At 41.4% G+C, this 21,395-nt stretch overlaps 1 protein-coding gene across 1 annotated transcript in view; it reads left to right on the forward strand.

The window, feature by feature from the left end:
* Positions 1–21,395, forward strand: part of LOC124770302 (tectonin beta-propeller repeat-containing protein) — a 209,901-nt gene that overhangs the window by 87,947 nt on the left and 100,559 nt on the right. Inside the window, exon 10 of the mRNA XM_047249192.1 lies at positions 5,751–5,873. Coding sequence (XP_047105148.1) covers positions 5,751–5,873 — 123 coding nt within the window. The remainder of the gene's footprint in view (positions 1–5,750; positions 5,874–21,395) is intronic.

Genomic DNA, 21,395 nt, shown 5'->3' on the forward strand with positions numbered 1-21,395 from the left:
TTCTCCGGTAAACTTAAAATCTACTTTACGCTTCTGTTCCACTTTCTAATACCCCACTTCTCACTTTTACCATATAAATGGATATCATGCTCATACATAGTGGATGCTATGTCTACCTGTATTTACCAACTCCCAGTAGATACTATGCCTTTTCTCAAAGGGCTAGCATGGTACATGTAAATATATTTGAGAGAAACAAATAATAATGGTGCAGATCTGCCACATATCAACAATGTAATATGTGAATCGACTCAGATGTACATATATCTTTATCCCCCTACATCCCTTGGCAGTTCTGGCATCGCTTCAGGTTTCTAATATGTAATTCTCCTGTTTGTGTTTAAGTGTATCTTAGTGTGTATGTAGATGTGTGTTTGTGTATCCTTATTCTTCAGCCTACTTATATGAAATAAGTTGAAGGTTATTGGAAACCACGGGAAATTAGAAGGACTTCAGCGATGGAAGTATATGTGCATGGAAAGAGAGAAAGATAGATCAGTACTCAAATGAGAAGTAAGAAAGGAAAAAGTAGAACTGGTTACTAAGATCGAAGAAGAGAAAGAAGATAGCCCCAGAGACACGAAAACCCTTCCCACGCCCCTTCCCCAGGATCCCTACTTCGCCGGTACTTGAGTGAGAAGCCAGAGGAGGTATGATGTTAAATGTCTCCTACAGAAAAGACATTCTCACCTTAACCTTTGAAGCCCCCGAAGAAAAATCTTAGCAACACCTATGGAATGGCAAATGTGAAGAATCAGTTACACTTGTCTGTGAGGATTGTCTGAAAGGTGGGGTGTGTGATTAGCGTTATCATACTTGTACTTATACTACCCACCCCTTCCAAAAGTGATACAAACCCTCCCATTTATATTACGTCTCACAAAAGGTATAAAATATTCTATAAAAATAGAAAATTATACACTACAATAACATAGCTATTTAGTCATTCACTTTACACTATATTTCATACACACATAAAGTACTCCGTTCAGTTTATTACATCTAGATATCACTTTGTTTAAATAGTACCATGATATTATACTTTTCACTCAAATAATATTTTATTCATTTCATTTCGTGTCTAGAGATAACTGTCCATCTTTGAGTCTTTTAAATTGGTCCTAATACTATGGTCATATCCGGTTTCCTACGTACAAAAATTATACGATAGTTTAAGAATTCAAGCATATATTACAGACTAGTTGAAGAATTGTACAGAATGCGGTGCAGGAAAACTAAATTTGAAGAAACACCAAAAACAACTAGGGATCCGATGGTCATCACTCCACCCTTTAACACAGAATTTTAATATCCTTGGGGGTAACAACTTCATGTCTTTTACATTGTATTGTCCTTTTTCTGATCCCGATAGAGGATCTACTAAAGCTAAGGCTTTGGGGTGTTCCACCGTTTGCACTCGGTAAGGTCTCTCATACTTTTGAAAAAGCTCTGAAGATGCTGTTTTACTAAGACTAGGTCATTAACATTATACTTAGGTTCAACAGCCTTCTCGTTATGTTTACTCACTCATTGTTGAGCTCTGTCAACCAAGTTCTTAGAAACTATTGTTTGATTAAGTTGGTAATCAACAGTGGAATATTTAATAAGAGGTTCCCCCTCAAAAGGTTTACCTATTACTTCCAAAGGTGTTAATCCAGTTGATAAATGTGGTAATTCATTTGAAATAAGCTCAAATACATTAAATTTTGTTGCCCATGACATATGTTTTTCATGGAAGTATGTACTGCATAATTTCCCAACCTCTTTCATAACCCTTTCACATGGGTTAGAAGACAGATTATAGTTGGAGATTAATACCTGGCGAATATCTTCCCATGCTAAGAATTCTTTGAAGTTGTTACTCACAAATTGTGGTCCATTATCATAGAGGAATAATTTTGTTTTGCCCATCTCGATAAAGTATTGTTGCAAACAGTGTATCACTGTTGGTGTATTTGATTTCTTAATAGGATACAACTTAATATACTTAGACCAACACTCTATGAGAACAAAAATGTATGCCACTCCTCCTTTTCCTTTCGGAATTGGTCTGAAGAAGTCTGCTGCTGTAAGATCGTGTAATGCCTTAGGAATGATTGGATACGTTTTGTATCTAACATTAGTGTTACTCTCTTTTACTTTCTGACAGGTTTCACAAGTTCTAATTAAAGATGATACCTTATGTCCCAACTTTTTAAAATAATAAAACTTGTTCATGAGGCCTATACATTTTTTTTATTCCAAAGTGTCCATACACTTTATGGACATACCACACGTTTTTGTTCTCCATCAACTTTGAATGCATAAATGCCACCGTCGAGATGTTATACTGTCTCTCCAAAATAAATTTTGCCCTATAATTTTCCATTTCTCTGCTTGATTAGGAGGTAAAGATTTTCTATTACACATAGCGCATATTTCTGTAAAGTAGGAATCATGATGGATATTGTCAGTTATTCTTTGAGCCATTTCTTGTACCCTGTTACTCTGTTGTTGTAAAATTAATTGCAAAAATTATGCCGGGTCCTTCTATACGTTTTAGGTGTTTCATATCTACAGGTAATCTAGGCAAAGTGTCAGGTACAATATTCTCAGAACCTTTTACATACTGTATTTTAACGTCATATTCCTGTAGGAACAACATCCAGCTCATTAATCTACTATGTAATAAGCGGCTACTCATTAAAAAAGATAGAGCTTGATGATCTGTATATACATGGATCTCTGACCCCTATATTAACATTTGGAATTTTTGGATACTCCATACTACCGCTAATAGTTCTTTCTCTGTAGCCGTATAGTTTAATTCATGTTTGTTAACACTTCAGCTAGCAAAAGCTCTAGATCTGTGATTTGTTCTTTCCAGACCCCATTCTCCTTGAAAAAGTTCCGCTGTTCCATAGTCGGATGCATCTGTTGAAATTATAAATGGCTCACCTAAAACCAGATGGTGTAGTATAGGTGATTCTAGCAGTGCTTTTTTCACATTTTCAAACGCATCATTAGCCTCTTGGTCCCAACTCCATGGTATTCCCTTCTGTAATAAACACAGATGTCGTGGGTCGGTCAGCTCCAGACATCGTATATCCAGCCATTCCGATAAATCCCTTCAATTGTCTTAATTCCCTGTACTCCCACAATATGCCCTAAAAACTTAAGCTCTTGCCTCGCAAAATGCAATTTGGATAATTTTACTGTAACACCGTTTTCTTTAAATTTTTTCAGGGTTTTCCTTGAGGTTTTACAATGTTCTTCCCATGTAGCGGAGATTATAAGGATATCATCCACATATATTATTAATTCTCTTAACAGTTCCCTCCCTAACACCTCGTCCAGCACGCATATAAACACGGGTACCGAGATATTTAGTCCAAATGGTAACACATTAAAATGATATGATTTCCCATCAAATAGAAACGCTGTATATTTCTTTGAATCAGGATGTAACCGAATTTGCCGATACCCATCAGTCAGGTCCATCGTGCTAAAATACTGTGCTTTCTCAAATTTGGACAGTAATTCATTGATGTTAATTGGTCTGTCTTGTTCCCACTTTATATGCTTATTCAAAGTGTGTGCATCCCCCCTAACCGCACACCTCATGTAGCCTTTTTTACCACTACTAAAGGGTTATTCATAACACTCACACTATGTGGAGGTGGAGGGGAAGGGGGAGGGATGGTAGCATACGGGTGGGGAGAGAGACGAATGCTGTCTGGTGGAGTGACTGCCAACAAGCACTGCATCAAGAGATTGTGGAGCAGGGAGGTGAGGAAAAAAGAAACAAAAAAAAGGAAAAGAGTGGGGATAGACAGGCAGATGCATTGGCAGAGGGCTGAAAATAAACAGAATGGGAGGTGAGAATGGGGAGAAGATGATAGGACAGAGGGGATGGAAACTGGTGGGTGGTGGGTGTGCGGACAGTATGTTACTGTAGATTGAGGCTGGGATAATCACGGGAGTGGAGAAAATGTTGTAAGTATAACTTCCATGTGTGCAGTTCAGAAAAGCTGGCGATGGATGGAAGGATCCAGATGGCTCAGATAGTGAAGCAGCCATTGAAATCAAGTGTGCTGTGTTCAGCTGCGTGTTGTGCCACAGAGTGGTCTTGGCCATAGTTCGGCAGTGGCTGATCATCCTTGTGAGCAACTGGTTGGTAGTCATACTGGTATAAAAAGCTGTGCTATGATTGCCGCAGAGCTGGTAAATGACATGGCTGCTTTCACAAGTGGCCTGGCCCGTGATGGGGTAGGATAAACCTGTGGTAAGACTGGATTTGGAAGTGATGGGTGGGTGGATTGGGCAGGTTTTTGCACGTGGGTCTTCCACAGAGATATGATCCTTATGGCAAGGGGTTGGGATGGCGAATGGCATAGGGTTGGATTAGGATGTTATGGAGGTCGAGTGGGCAACAGAATACCACTTTAGGTGAGGTGGGAAATATCTTTGGTAGGATTCCCTCATTTCATGGCAAGATAATAGGTAATTAAAGCCCTGGCGAAGGATGTGGTTCAGTTCTTCCAGTCTGGGGTGGTACTGGGTGATGAAGGGGACACTCCTTTGTGACTGGGTTTTGGGGGTGGCGGGAGAATTGAGGGTTGTGAGGGGAAATGGCATGGGAGATCTATTTGCGGACTAGGTCTGGGGGTAGTGCCTGTCTGTGAAGGCATAATCTTGGTTCAGTACACCAGATCCTTCACAAAGCCCCATAGGAAAAAGTCTGGTGGTGTGAGGTCAGGGGATCATGGTGGCCATTGACCATCTTGTCAATCTACCTACCCAGAAACTTGGGGACTAGGGGAATAAGACATCAGGTAGCAGGTGTTACAACTGTGACTAAGCAAACTCTCATACATGTCAAATAAACGTTACTGTTGATGGCAGATTCAATGAAAAATAATGGACCACTGTTACAGTTGTGCACCAGTCCACACCAAACATTGACCTTGGGAGTGTTTCCATTTCATTTGTAACATGAGGATGCTGGGAGAACCATATATGAAATTATGATGATTCAGTTTACCAGATACATGAAACGTTGCCTCATCGGAGAAACAGATCTTTCCAAAAACTTATTGTTTGCTCATGTCTTGCCTATCATATCCAGTGCAAACTGCTCACACTGATCTTAGTCCATAGGCTTTAGTGCCTGAAGCAGCTGTACACTGTAGGGATATAGCCATAGTCTCTTATGTAAGATGTTGTATACTATTGATCGTCCTATTTCCAACTCTCTGGCCACTGTATGCACCAATTTTTTCAGACTCCTTCGATACACCTGCTATACCGTGTCCACGTTGGCATCTAAAACAGATGGGTGACCCACCCCTTGTTATGGAGAATGCTACCAGTTTCCAGAAATGGTGTATGCCAACCCTGAAAAGTTGGTCAGGACAGTGTTTACCTCCCATACCATGTTTTAAAGTTCCATTGCACTGGGGTATCAGTGACTGTCTGTATGAACCAAGCCACACTCTGAGCCTTCTCCTATAGGTTCACATTTTATCAGGTTTCAAGTCCAATTTTGTGTCATAATTGCATCACCTGGAAGATAAATAAAACTTTTATGAGTTATCATATCAGATGTTGAAACCATTCATTAAGTCCTAAGTTGTAAAGATAATTGATGGACACCCTGTATTTTCATACTAGACAGAATATTTAAAAGTTGTATTTATTATCTATTACTAAATGAATGTCATGTTACTGTTTAAAAGCTTTCTGATGTAATGTGGTTGCTACTTTTCTAGGTTTGTGGAAAACTTATCAACAGCTGATCTTGAACTCTCAAAACCTTGGAGAGTTAGAATACTACAGGAGCTGAAAAAGAGGGTACCAGAAGAATTCAACAAATATGAAAAAGCTGTAGACATGTAATTATCACACATATATTATTAGAAATAAGGATGCTTTTTTCTCTTCATTGTTTATTTAAGGCAATTAAGGTTAGTTGTATCTCTCTCTCTCTCTTGTCAGTCTTAATTTTCATCTCATCGTCTCGTGCAGCCTCTTTCTTGCCTCACAGGTTTAATAAATTTCACACCGACATAATTTAAGATTTAAATGTCTTATCTTTTGGACACTGTGTTGTTGATTTGCTTCTCAATCCAAAGACTGGTTTGCTGCAGTGCTATCCTGGGCAAACCTCATCATCTCTGCATAACTACCACAACCAACATCCATTTAAACCTGCTTACTATATTCAAGTTTCTCTACCTCCCTCCCTCCCTCCCTCCCTCCCTCCCTCCCTCTCCCTCCTCCTCTCCCTCCTCTCCCACTTTCCCTCCCTCTACAATTTGTATGCCCCTCCATGCCCCCACCCCCACCCCACTCCACACACACACTTCTTCCTTCCTTTACCAAACTGACAATTCCTTGGGGCTTTACAATGTGTTCTATCAATCAATCCCTTCTTTAGCAAATTTCTTTTTTTCTGAATTTGGTTCCGTACCCCCTCATTTGTTACTCAGTTTGTTGATCTAATCTTCAGCATTCTTCAAGACCACCAAATATGGTATGGTCTTCTTGTTTGAACTGCTTATCATCCACACTCCATACAAGGCTATGCTTCAGGCAAGTGCCTTCAGAAGAAACTTCCTAACATGTAAACTGATATTAAACAATAGAAAATCCAGGATGGAATGTAACAATATTACGAGAAGGAAATTTGCTATTCACCTTACAGCAGAGATGCTGAGTCACAGATAGGCACAACACAAAGATTTTTAGAATTAGAGTTTTCGGCCATTCTTTCTCTCTCTCTCTCTCTCTCTCTCTCTCTCTCTCTCTCTCTCTCTCTCTCTCTCTCTCTCTCTCTCACTCACAGTCACACTCACATTCACGCAAACACAAACGCAACTCACACACATGACTGCAGTCTTGGACAACAAACCCCTCTGTGAGCAGCAACACCAGCGCATGATGGGAGTGGCGACTGGCTGGTGGTAAGGAGGAGGCTCGGGTGGGGAGGGGGAGGGATAGTATGGTGGGGGTGGCGGACAGTGAAGTTCTGCAGGTTAAATGGGGGACAGGCGAGGAACCACGGTCCACCACCTATAAACTGATCCCGACCTTGTAACCCTACCTGCGGACAAAGGCACCACCACTGTTGTTTTGAACTGCAAGGATTACCTGGCAGAAGTACTCCACCAGCTGTCAGATACTTCCACCTACAAAACTCAGTACCACCCAGGACTGGATCAACTGAATTACATTATCCGCCAGGGTTTCGATTACCTCTCGTCATGCTCTGAAGTGAGAAATGTCTTGCCCACTATCCTTCCCACCCCTCCCACAGTGGTATTCCGCTGTCCATGGAATCTACACAATATACTCATCCATCCTTACACAACCCCTGCTCTCAATCCCTTACCCCATGGCTCATACTCCTGTAATAGACCTAGATGCAATACTTGTCCCATACATCCTCCCACCATCACCTACTCCAGTCCAGTCACTAACATCACCTATCCCAACGAAGGCAGGGCTAGCTGTGAAACCAGTCATGTGTTCTACAAGCTAAGCTGTCTGTCTGCATGAATGGCCATAATTTGGCCATTCTGATGATGTTCGGAGTGCCCACCACTGCTGGCCGCAGTGTGGTTTCAGTTGCTTGAGACTGTAGTCGTGTGTGTGTGTGTGTGTGTGTGTGTGTGTGTGTGTGTGTGTGTGTGTGTGGTGGGGGGGGGGGGGGGGTGCGCATGCCTATTGTTGATGAAGGCCAGTGGCTGAAAGCTTTAATTGTAAAAGTCTTTTTGTTGAGCCTATCTGCGACTCAGCATATCCACTATATGGTGAATAGCAACTGTGGCCAAGAAACAAGTGGACACCCTGTTGCTGAACACGCTGCCAAACACGATGTCCTTCATTTCAATAACTGCTTCACAGCCTGTGCCATATGGATCCTTCTTGTCAACACCATCTTTTCAGAATTGCACAGGTGGGAACTTACCCTGCAATACATCCTATGTTCTCGCAACCCTCCTAGCCTCAACCTTCGTTAGTCGCTGTCCTCACCCGTCCAGCCCTTACCTGTTCCCATTCCAGCACTAAACAGCTGTCATTCCACCACCAAACCCAGTCTTTTTACTTCTCTCCTTTTCTGCTACCTCGCCCCTCCCCACCTCTCTCCTGCCATCCATCTAACCTGCAGTACTTCATTGTCCGCCGCCCCCACTGTACTATCCCTCCCCCTTCCTGCCCATGCCTCCTCCTTCCCTCCACCGAGTCACCACTCCCATCATGTGGTGGTGCTGCTGCTCGCAGCGTGTTTTAAGTTGCCTCAGACTGCAGTTGTGTGTGTGTGTGTGTGTGTGTGTGTGCGTATTGTTGATGAAGGCCAGTGGCCGAAAGCTTTAATTGTGAAAGTTTTTTTATTGAGCCTATCTGGGAATCGGCATCTCCGCTATATGCTGAGTAGCAACTTTCCTTCTCATAATATTGTTAAACTGATATTAGATGTTAATAAATTTATCTTTTTCAGAAATGCTTTTTTTAGTTTTGCAGGTCTGCATTTTATATCCTCCCTACTTCAGCCATCATCAAATATTTGCTGATCAAATAGCAAAACTGATCTATTACTTCAATCTAATTCCCCTAGCATTGCCTGAATTAGTGTGACTGCATTCCATTACCGTGTTGTACTTTTGTTCATGTTTATCTTGTAATCTCTTTTCAAGACTCTCTCCATTCTGTTCAAATGTTTTTCCAAATCTTTTGCATCCTCTGACAGAATTAAAATGTCATCAGAAAATCTCAAAGTTTTATTTCTTTTCCCGAAACTAATTCCCCACCCAAATTTCTTCTCGATTTCCTTCACATCTTGCACAGTGTATGGATTGAAAAACATTGGGTAATAGGCTACAACCATGTCTCACTCCCCTCTCAATTTAGACTTCCCTTTCATATCCTTCAACTCTTATAACTGCAGTCTGGTTTCTGTACAAGTTGGAAATAACCTTTCATTCCCTGTATTTTGTCCTTGTTAACTTCAAAACATCAAAGTTTGTAGGCCAGTTGCCATTGAGAAAAGCTTTGTCTAAATCTACAAATGCTATGAAAGTAGGTTTGCTATTCTTTAACCTATCTTCTAGGATAAGTCTCAGGTTCAGTATTGCCTTGTGTTTTGATACATTTCTTCAGAACCTAAACTGATCTCCCATGAGGTCAGCTTCCACCATTTTTTTCAATTCTTCTGTGTATAATTCATGTCAATATTTTGTGACCATGCCTTCTTTTTAGTTGGAATTGTTACATTCCACCTGAAATTTTTCCTGTCTCGCATATCTTGCATACCAGGTGGAATAATTTTGTCACAGCTGGCTCTCCCAATAATCTCAATAATTCTGAGGGAATGTAATTTACTCTGGGGAGCTTGTTTCAGCTTGGTTCTGTCAAGTGTCGTGTTAAATTTTTCTTTCATTCTCATGTCTTCCATCTCTCCTTCACCCACTTCCCTTTCTCTTTGTATAATATTGTCTTCAATTTTGTCTCTTACATGGACCTCTATTCGAATCTTCCACCTTACAGTTTTACCATCCTTGCTTAGTACTGGCTTGCCACCTGAGTTCTTGATATTCATACAGTTGCTTTTGTTTTCTCCACATGTCTCTTTAATTTTCATATAGTTGACATACATCATTCCCCTACATGCTTCTACAGCCTTGCATTTTTTCTCTAATCATTCCTGCTTAGCCATTTTGTAGCTTTTGTCAGTCTCATTTTTTAGACAGCTTTATTCCCTTCCCTTTCACCTCATTCAGTTGCTGCATTTTTTATATTTTTTCCTTTCATCATTTATATTCAATATCCCCTGTGTTATCCAGGGATTTGTCCTATGCCTTGTCTTTTTATCTGTGTGATTTTGTGCGTTCTTCCCTATTTCATCTCTCAATGCTACTCATTCATCTTCTATTGCATTCCTTTCCCCTGTTACAGTCCATTAATGTTTCCTAGTGCTCCCTCTGAAGTTCTTGACTACAACATGCACCCATCTCTGCATGCACGCCTGACCACACACACACACACACACACACACACAACACACACACACACACACACACACACACACACACACACTGATGTTGCAGTTTGATTGGACGGAGAAGCAACCTTGGTTGGGTTGGGTGGTCAGAAAATGGAAAAGTGATGAGGTTGAGAGATGAAGGAAGTAGACATTTGGAGTATTAAAAAAGATTGTGCTAGAGTGAGACATGTTAGGTGTATGCATGGGATAAGTAGATGGACTTCTAGGAGAAACATTGAGAAAAAGGTAGACCACAGTGGAAGATGAAGTAGCCAATGTAAGGGAAATGGAGTAACAGGTGAGGACAGGTAAAGGAGCAGTGGTGAAAGAAAGTGGAAGGGAGAATATGAGGTTGATCTTGAGGGGGAGGGGGGAGGGCTGAAATTTGTTCGGAGCTGGAGAGCAAGTGAGGTCACTTTCAAGATATGGACTGATGGAGGTTGAAGACGGGGGGCAGTGGGGTTGTAGGGATGGAGGATATGTTGCAGGGAGAGTTTCTTTCTGTTCAGGTTGTGAATGCTGGTGTTGAGGAGTAGGGTGCAGATAGCACAGGTTATTAAACAGATGTTGAAGTCAACCACATTATGTTGAGAAATTGTGTGTGTGTTGGGGGCGTTCTAGTTGACTCTTGGCACCAGCCTCCTGTCTTTACTGAATAGTACACTGCAACTACAACATTTCAGATTGATATTATGCGAAACTTCACATAACATTTCTGTTACTAAAGCATTCAGTTTTTCAAAGTGTCAAAATTAATCCCATTTTCTAGATTAGATCACACAACCACAGTGATTTATAGTTGTTCTGCAATATTTTCAGCTATAGTGTGTCACTCAACATAGAGTAAGTCTATATTTATATATTGCAGAGAGTATTCTTCAAAATGTGCAGATTTGCCCTGGTAGCCAAATGCGTAAACATGTCATTTTTTGGATTCCTTTTTGGATTCAGGGAGGCATAGCGGCCCAGGATAGTGTCTGCCCACTTGATTAATTACAACATTTTGTGTGCCAGACAACCTGGATGTGGTTTCCCACACCCAACTAGGTTAATACCAGACAGGTACCCACATCCCGCCAGTTACACAATATGAAAAGATTTCAAAACAGTTCCCACAGGGAGGGAGGGAGGGAGAGGGGAGGGTTGAGAGAACATGAGGGACATTAGATGAAACTCTACCACTAACATTGCCAAATCAGTTTAATGTGCTAACCTTGTAGTGACACATCATCAGGCAAGGAAAAGAAAAGAAGGGTACAATAACTATATCAAGAGAGTCAAGGAGGCAAGATCTCTCTCTCTCTCTCTCTCTCTCTCTCTCTCTCTCTCTCTCTCTCTCTCTCTCAGTGTAAACTTCTGTGAAATGCATAGCAGGGGATATGTCCCAGTTTACCAGTCATTAGGGTTTCTTCTTGTTCTGTTCATGAATGATTGAAAGCCCTCTGTGCATGCTATAATTATTCTGATATTGTCCTCATGATCCCTATGTAAGCAATGTGTAATGTATTCAGAGAGTCAATCATTTAAAGCCAGTTCTTGAAACTTTGTTAGTAGGCTTTCTCTGGATAATTTTTGTGTATCTTCGAACCTGTGACTATTCATGCTGCACTTCTCTGTGTATGTTCAATATCACCTGTTAGTCCTATTTAGTGAGGGCCCCACATAATTGAGTGATATTCTAGAATGAGTCACACAAGTGATTTGTAAGCAATTTCCTTTGTAGGCTGATTACACTTGCCCAGTACTCTACCAGCAAACTGATGCCTATCACCTGATATACCCCCAACTGAGCCTACCGGTACTATGTGATAATTCCATTTCATTTCCCTGTAAAGTGTTACATCCAAGTATTTGTACAAGTTGGCCGAATACAACAGTGACTCATTGATATTATTGTCATGGGATATTACTTTTTTTTTTCACATTTTGTGAATTGCACTATTTTACGTTTCTGAACATTTAAAGCAATTTGCCAGGCTTTGCACCACTTTGAAATCTTACCAAGATGTGACTCAATATTTGTGCAGCTTCTTTCACACAGTACTTCATTATAGATAACTGCATCCTTTGCAACAAGTTTGAGGTTACTATTCATACGGTCTGCAAGGTCATTAATACAAATATAATGTATCAAGTGAAGTGAGGTTAATTACATCTACTTATGAGGTCCATTCAAAAAATTCTGGAACATTCATAATTTAGTGCCAATAGTGTGTTGGAGCAAAATGCGGTCGTCATCCGTTCACATGCCTATGTTTAATGTATAACTGCCTGAAGTTTCATTGTTGTATGCCTATTAGTAATTGTACATTGCTGTATTGAGTAGAATGTTGTGTTGTATAGTCTGTGAATTTCAAGATGGCTGAGTTAGAGGAGCAATAAGTCAGCATTAACTTTTTCGTGAAACTCAAGAAAATCTTTACAGACACACATAAAATGAAGCAGGAATCCTATGGTGGTGAGTGCTTAAGCCATAATTGGTGTTACAAATGGTTCACACGGTTTAAAAATGGCCGAATGGAAGTTAAAAATGACCCTCATTCAGGATGCCTTTCGACGTTTACCGATGATGCTCATGTCAGAAATGTCAATTAAATTGTGCATACTAATAGAAGACTGACTGACTGACTGAGAGATTGCAGAAGAGTGTAATATTTCAGTTAGATCATTTCGTGAAATGTTGACACAGCATCTTGGAACGCATTGTGTTGCCGCCAAATTCATCCCATGGTTCATGAGCCCAGACCAGAAAGACGTTTGTCTCACAATCTGTGAAGAGCTTATGGATCATGCAGATGAGAACAAAATGTTCCTTAAGAGAATCATAACTGGTGATGACACATGGGCCTATGGTTATGATGTCGTGACCATCTTCACAATGGGTCGGGAAAGGTTCTCCAAAAAAAGCTTATCAGGTCAGGTCAAATGCCAAAGCCATGCTGATAGTTTTCTTTGACTTTGAAGGATTAGTCCATCCTGAATTCGTGCCACAGGGACAAACTGTTAATCGATGCACTGTTGCGACAGGTTACGACGTCAGCGAGAAGGAAATGGCCTGAAATGTGGTGAGACAATTCATGGTTCTTGTATCACAATTACACACTTACACAATCATCCCTGTTAGTGTATGACTATTGCACAAAAAACGAAATCATTGTCCTGCCTCATCCTGTGTTCTCTCCAGACCTGCCCCCTGCGGACTTTTTTTATTTCCAAAGTTGAAAACCCCATTGAGAGGACGAAGATTTGCAGCAATACAACAAGATAAAAGAAAATTCACACATGGCACTTCATGCGATCCAGCAAGAGGCATACCAAGACTTCTGGAAGTAGAAACTGCATTGGGAACAGTGTCTCAATTGTGGAGAAGGCTATGCACTAAAAGTAAAAGGTAAATGCAGAAAAGTTTTGTGGACAAAGTTCCGGAATTTTTTGAACAGACCTCGTATTTACAATCTGTCCCAATATCGGAGACTGACAGTTACATTTCATTCACTTATGAAGCAAGGAACTAATTACTATCCATATGACTTCATATGTGCCCTGATGATTTTTATCTTATTCTTATCTTCCTTATGTGAGACATATGGTAGAATTATTGTTCAGTCTTTCTTGAATATCAGTTTTCTAAATTTACTCAACAGGTTTTCATAGAAACAATGTTACCTTTCTCACATAGGGTTTACTTAATTTTTCTGAGTATGTAAAGCACATTTTTGCTAGGGTTATCTCTTACACTCTTGACTAAATATGGCAAGTCTCTGGATTTGTTGGATGTTTTGCTATCATTCACACTTGATGTGTATTGTAATTGCAATGGGAACATTATTTAAGATTTTGTTACACTATAATCTTTTTTGCAGTTTTCTGGAGTAGCTGTAGTTATGGTGATAGCTGATAGTGTTTATAGGGGTGTTGAACCTGTACTTCTAGTTCTTAGTGCCCTGAATCCACAAACATGTAAACTTCAGGCCACACTAATATTATCCTTAGATGAGAGGGCATTCAGTACTAATTCAGCTTCAAGTAGTTCCACTTCAACACTTTATGTAAGAGATTGAACCCTGGGAAGTATATGTTTCTGCTGTTTTGCTGCTTCCTGTGATATTTGAACATGTGCTGCTTCTGTTGCTGCTATTTTGGAAGCTAGAGTACCTATGACTCTGTTAAATGATTCAATATTATCCTACACAGTACAGTATTGTGTTGAATTTTCTATTTCTGTGTTTCCTGTGGGTAGTGGAGTCATCCCTCTTTTGGTTGTCATCTTTGATCTGGTTTACTTTGCTGAAAAAGTACTATTTTTATAAACTTGTTCAATTATAATGACTGCTCATGATATTTTGTGAGATCATATGTCATATGTTCTTGTTATAAAAATCTTCATATGTTTTGTTTTCTAATGCTTACCTCAAAGCTCTCAAAGCAGACTTGCCCCAGTCCTGTGAACATCATAAGCACACTGTACAAGAATGTTTTCCCCCTCCCCTTTGCCCTGACTACATCATGTTGGAACCATGTAACAGTGCCTCTAGTCTTGATAATGGCTTCAATTTGGTGAAGAAGAGAGTCCGCAAGTATCCTCAGGCATGCCATATACAGCTGAAGTCACTCATACATGATTTGGATCCCATTGAGCCACCAAATTGTGTGGATGTTGATTGCTATGTTTCACCCACTCTTCAAAATAGTGCCAGACATTTTGAGTGGGATTAAGATTAGATGATTTAGCAGGCCATTCAGGGCACTACATGTTGCCCGAGAGTTCATAAAACCAGGAGCACATATTGCAGGCTAATGAATAAGGCTGTTGTCAACCTGGAAGATGAGTGTGTCTGGAGCCTACTCTTCGTGAAGATATAGAATAAAGGGCAACTTTGGATCACCTAGAATGTTGAAATAAATACCGTGGTTCATGCTCATGGGAGTGTGAAATAGTGGGACCCAATTTATGATATGAAAACTCCTCAAAATATTACAATATCACCTATGGCTTGAACTGTACCCTCCTTGTACACTACTGGTAAAATCCCTCTTTGGGATACTGGTGCAGTCATCACATTACATCATTTGAAAAGAGGCACAATTGTAACTCATCAGACCACACTACACACCTCCAGACAGCTGCAGCCCAGTTTCTGTGTTTGTTTGGCTCAGTGAAGACAGGAAGCCTTATGTGCTGCTTTGAGAAATGGGATTTTGCAAGTTACCCAACTCCAGATGCCCATTCCGTGGACTTCCATATGCAGTGTACACTCAGAATGAGAATGATCTACATCTATTGACAGCAGCAGTTTCTTTTGTGTTTGAAACCAATTATGATTGGCAAGGCACAGCACTCATCTTCAGTCCTGTCACTTAGGATCTTCGTAAGACCACTGTTTTTACATCATGTTCCATTGAAGTTAATGGCACAGTATTCCTTATAACCACATTGGACAGTTGGCATTGCTACACCAGCAAATTAGGCAGCTTCATTATGGTGTGGTCATTGGCACATCTACTCACAATAGCACCTTCTGCCATTGTGTTGTACCTCCACATTGACCCATCTTACTGTACTGATTCCATAAAACTGATTGGCACATACGTAACACTTTGCTACCATGATGTATGCTGGAGGTGGAGGGTCTCATGGCCAGCTAGTATTGGTTCTAAAGTGCTTCAAAGTGACCAGTGTGCTCTGGTAAGGGGATGGCTAATATTTTTCCAGCTAGTTTATTGGTAGCAATTACAGCACTGCAAGCAATGCTAGCTCCAGACTACTGTGTTTGTTTGTGACTGCCATAATCTCTTGCAGAAGGCAACAGATTTCACAAATTCAGTAACATGTCCACCATCACCCTCTATAACCCTGGGAGTTCAGTGACCTGTCCTTCATTTTAACCTCTCCCAATCTATCCCTTTTTCCTCCCCAAGGAAGGAACTATTAGTTAAGAATTTTTAAGTTTATGTGTATCTAACTATTAGCAGTACTACATATTTCACTGTCTAAAGTTAAATATTAGGCAGTAAATCTGTCTCATAATTTACTAACAATATTATGAAAAGGATAGTTGCTACTCACCATATAGTAGAGATTCTAAGTCGCCAATAGGCACAACAGAAAGACTGTCAAGAAATGAACTTTTGACCAACAAGGCCCTCATCGGAGACAGAACACACACCCACACGCACCCACTATATATGACCACAGTCTCTGGCTGCAGAGGCCACACTGTAAGCAACAGTGTATGATGGGAGATGCAGCTGGGTGGTAAGGATGAGACTGGGGCAGGGCAGGGGAGGGATCGCAGGGTAGGGGAGGGGGACAGTAAAATGCTGCTTGTGGGAGCATATAGGGATGAGAGAGAGAGAGAGAGAGAGAGAGAGAGAGAGAGAGAGAGAGAGAGAGAGAGAGAGTAGGAGTAGGGCAGCTAGGTACAGTCTGGGAGATTGGTTGGAGGGTGGGGGAGGGTAAGAGGAAAAGGAGAGAGAGGCCTCTCCTTTTGCCCCACTCCCAAATTCAATCATGCAGGACTTGTTAAAGATCTTCTCTCCTTTTCTCAGTCTCTACAGTGGAAACACTTTTTCACCACCAACCCTACCAATCAGACTCAATCTAAGACCAATGTTGAACCCTGCCTGACTGAGTCCACTCCTCTATCCAGCTGTGATCCACACCCACAGCCCCCACATAACCCCCGTCTAAATTTCTAGAGTTTTTTAACCATGAACCTTGAGTCAACATCGTTCCTGAAAACCCTCAGCATGCAAAATAACCTTACATGTATGGAAAAAGCCACAATCCATCACCTAAAAACTGATCCTAACCTTATAATCCTACCTGCTAACAAAGGCTCCACCACTGGTGCTTTGAACTGTGGAAGGACTCCACCAGTTGTCAGATTCATCCACCTACAAATGCTGCCACAGTGACCCCATTCCAGAAATGCAGCAGGATATCGAGTCTCTCCTCTAATCCCTACGCCCATCCCATAACCTCTCCCAAAGTTCTATCTCTCTCCTCACCCCTACCATTCCCCACACTCCTACCTTCTACATGCTTCCTGAAGTCCATAAACCCAACCACCCAGGACTCCCCATTGTGGCTGGAAACTGTGCCCCGACTGAGTGAGTCTCTGCTCTTGTAAACCAACACTTTCAGCCTATTATCTGCATCTTCCTCTTCTATATAAAAGATACCAACCATTTCCTCCTCTGACTCTCCACAGTTCCTGTTCCTGCTCATCAATATTGATGCCGCCTCCCTTTACAATAACATCCCTAATGCCCATGGCCGTAATTCTATTGAACACTATCTTTCCCAATACCCAATGGATTCCAAACCTACAACCTTCCTCCTAATCTTAATGCTATTGAACACTGGCTTTCCCAAGGCCAGATGGATTCCAGATCTACAACCTTCTTCCTAATTGCTATGACCAAGCATATCCTCACCTTCAATTACTTTTCCTTTGAACATATTACTTACAAACAAATCTGGTCTAGGACTGTGGGCACTCGCATAGCACCATCATATGCCAACCTATTCATGGGCCATCTAGAGGAATCCTTCCTAAACACCCAGAATCCCAAAGCCCTCACCTGGTTCGGATTTATTGATGGCATCATCATGTTCTGGATAGAGGGTGCTGTCCACATTCCTCCAGAACCTCAACACCTTCTCCCCCATTTGGTTCATCTGGTCCTACTCAACCCAACAAGCCACCTTACTTGATGTTGACCTCCACCTCAAAGATGGCTATGTCGGTACCTCCATCTACATCAGATCTACTAACCACCAGCAGTACTTCTACTTTGACAGCTGTCACCCTTTCCATCTCAAGAAGTACCTTTCATACAGTGTGGTCACCCATGGTCATTACATCTGTAATGACAAGTGGTCTCTCACAAAATACATGAGGGTCTCACTGAGGCCTTCAAAGACCGTAATTACTGTCCCAACCTTGTAAGGAACCAGATCTCCTGTGCCTTATCTCTCCAGTCACCCACCACCTCCCATTCCTGCCGTCCAGCCACGGAGGAGCATTCCTCTCATGACATCGCACCATCCAGAACTGGAGCAACTGAATCGTATTCTCCATCAGGGTTTGGACTAGCTCTCATTGTGCTCTGAAATGAGGAACGTCCCACCCACTATCCCTCCCACCCCTCCCACGGTGGGATTCTGCTGTCCAACGAACATACACAATGTTCTTGTTCACCCCTACACAACTCCGGCTCCCAAACCCTTGCCTCATGGCTCATATCCCTGTTAAAGATGTAGATGCAAGACCTGTATAATACATCCCTCTCACCACCACCTACTCCAGTCTAGTCACAAGCATCACCTATACCATCAAAGGCCTGTGAAACCAATCATGTGATATACAAGCTAAGCTGCAACCAGTGTGCTGCATTCTATGTGGGCGTGACAAACAAGCTTTCTGTCAGCATGAATGGCCACAGACAAACTGTGGCCAAGAAATAGCTGGACCAATCTCGTTGCTGAGTATGCCGTTCAACCCAACATTCTTCACTTCAGTGACTGATTCACAGCCTGTGCCATCTGGATCCTTCCCACCAAACCAACTTTTCTGAACTGAGCAGGTGTGGGAACTCTCCCTGCAATATATCCTACATTCCTGTAACCCTCCTGGCCTCAACCTGTGTTAGTCTTTGTCCTTACTCTCTAGCCCCTTCTCTGTTCCCATTCCAGCACCACACAGTCCTCCATTCCAGCAACGCACCCACAGTCTTTTTACCTCTCTATTTTTCTGCTAACCCTCCCCTGCCCCCCATCTGACCTCCTGACTGCACCTAGCTGTCCTACCCTCCCTCTGCCTTGTCCCTGTTTGCTCATACAAGCAACACTTTACCATCCCCCACTCCTACCTTGTCATACCCTTTCTCCGCCTTGTCCCTTTATGCTCCCACAAGCAATGCTTTACCACCCCCCACCCCTAACCTGCTATCCCTACCCCTCCCCAACCCAGCCGCCTTCTTACTCCCACCACCCAGTTGTGTCTCCCATCATGCTCCAGAGACTGTGGTCATGTGTGTGAGAGTTACATGTGTGTGTGTGTGTGTGTGTGTGTGTGTGTGTATCTGATGAAGGCATTGTTGGCCGAAAGCTCATTTTCTGACAGTCTCTTCTTGTGCCTATCCATGATTTCGCATGTCCATTACATGGTGAGTAGCAACTATCCTTTTCAGTAAATTGTTACATTCCATCCTGGATTTTTCATAATGTTTTAACATTTAGATATTGCCTGAAGGTAAGTCTTGGCCAGTAAATCTGTCTCATAATTTATTAACATTTAGAGAATTTGTTTCTTCTTTGTAATCATGGCTAGGAATTTTCTATGGCTATCAGGGAACAAATAAAAAGTGCCAGTAAAATTCTATGTTCCATTTGAAGACTAGTTGCTATTTTCCAATGATATTTATTGTTTACACCTTCATTGTACTTACAAACACTTCAAAGCAGTTGTATGACAGTCTTTGATGTTACTAAGCAACAGTCACACAACAGTTTTTAAATGAACACACCACCATTTGACTGTATTGCTGTTTATTTAATTATGATCTAGGTTACAGCCTTTTATGCCATTTTCGAGTGATTGAGTTGTCATTAACGTATATTGCAGGACATCAAGTTCAAAATTTGCCATAAATTAAGAAACATATTGGCTCCCCATGAAATGCCAGATGTAAAAATCACCATCTTGTAAAAAGATCAGTAAATAAGAGTGGGTGCACATCATATTTAGGAAACCTAGGCTTTCAGTGAAAATGGACCAGTGAACCGCTGTTATTTCCTGCATGTTTAGTTTCACTTTCATTTTTATGCTGTCAGTGAATAAAGGTGTTTTATTTAAAAACTTTTTTGTGTTAAATGTTATCCACATCTCTAATATAAATTGCCAGGGAAAAATTAGTACATCTGGTAATACAACATCAATTTTGATCCAATGATGGCATAAACAACCTGGATGATAATAGATGTACTGATAATGGTTTAAATGTTGTTCATCAACAGATAGCATAATGGAATAGTGATCAGAGCACCATTTGTGTCTACCATTTAATAGGGAATGCTTATGTTCAGAAGACTCAATGTTGTGGAAACATGTGAAGCAACTGAGCAAGTCTGAAATGGCTCAAATTGTGGCCTTCTGAGTGCTGGGATGGTCCTTTTGGAGAATTGCCACACAAGTTGGACGTGCTATGTTAGTTTTGCAATGATGTTGGTATCAGTAGCCGTGTTACATTTTCCACCCATGGACAAGGTTCTGGATGTCCATGTAGCTCTGACACTTACCAGGATCATAGTATTGTAAGAGCAGCAGTGGCAGAGCTTACAGCTATGACAGCACATTGAGCCCAGATGTGTCAACATAAACTGTTGCAAATCGGTTATCAGCAGTGGGATTGTGGGCATGCACACCTCTAGTCTGTCTTCCACTAATGCCACAGCATCGACATGGGCGGCTTGACTGGTGCTGTCAGATGATCACTTGGAAGATGGAATGGTGCACTATGGTCTTCAGAGATGAAAACAGATCCTACCTGTATGCAAGTCATTGTATTTTCGCGTGTGACGTAGACCTGATGACCACGTCATTTAGAGTGCATTTTCCCAAGACATGCATTTGCCCCAGTCCATGTTTTATGATCTGAGGTGCAGTAAGTTACAACTTTAATTTACCTTTGATGTTTGTGGAGGGGATGCTAACCAGCACTCAATACGTGCAAAATGTTGTTTGACCCATGCTTTTGCCACTCTTGCAACGGGAGGGTCATGTGTTGTTCCCACAGGATAGTGCTTGCCCACACACTGACCTTGAAACTCAACATGCTCTGCAGACATGCAACAACTTTTCTAGCCAGCACAATCTCCAGACTTGTCTCCAACGGGGCATGTCTGTAATATGATGGGACGAGTAGTGATCAGCGCGACTCATCAACCAACAACTGTTACAACTACATAAACAGGTCGAGCAGGCATGGCATAACATATCCCAGGATGTGTTCACCAATTGTACAATCAACTGGATGCCAGAGTTGACACCTGCGTTGCTGCCCATGGAGGCTACACCACATACTAATATGAGTGTTTCAGCATGGTGTCTGGTACCCCAGAAAGGCATTTGCTATGGATCTGTAAATGTAATTATTTCATTTAATCCATATGCATTGTTGCAACAATAAATCTTGAGTGAATTGTAAAGCTCTCAAAGGGTGTACAACTTTATTTTTTCCTAGCAGTGTGTTTATAGAAATTAATTTTTTCACCATATACTTTTTTTTTAAAGAATAATACTTTATTTATGACTAGTATGCAAATGTTAGACCTACTGATATACATTGTACAACTATGACAGAT

This window comes from Schistocerca piceifrons, chromosome 1 (genome assembly GCF_021461385.2).
Source record: "Schistocerca piceifrons isolate TAMUIC-IGC-003096 chromosome 1, iqSchPice1.1, whole genome shotgun sequence".
Taxonomy (NCBI): Eukaryota; Metazoa; Arthropoda; class Insecta; order Orthoptera; family Acrididae; genus Schistocerca; species Schistocerca piceifrons.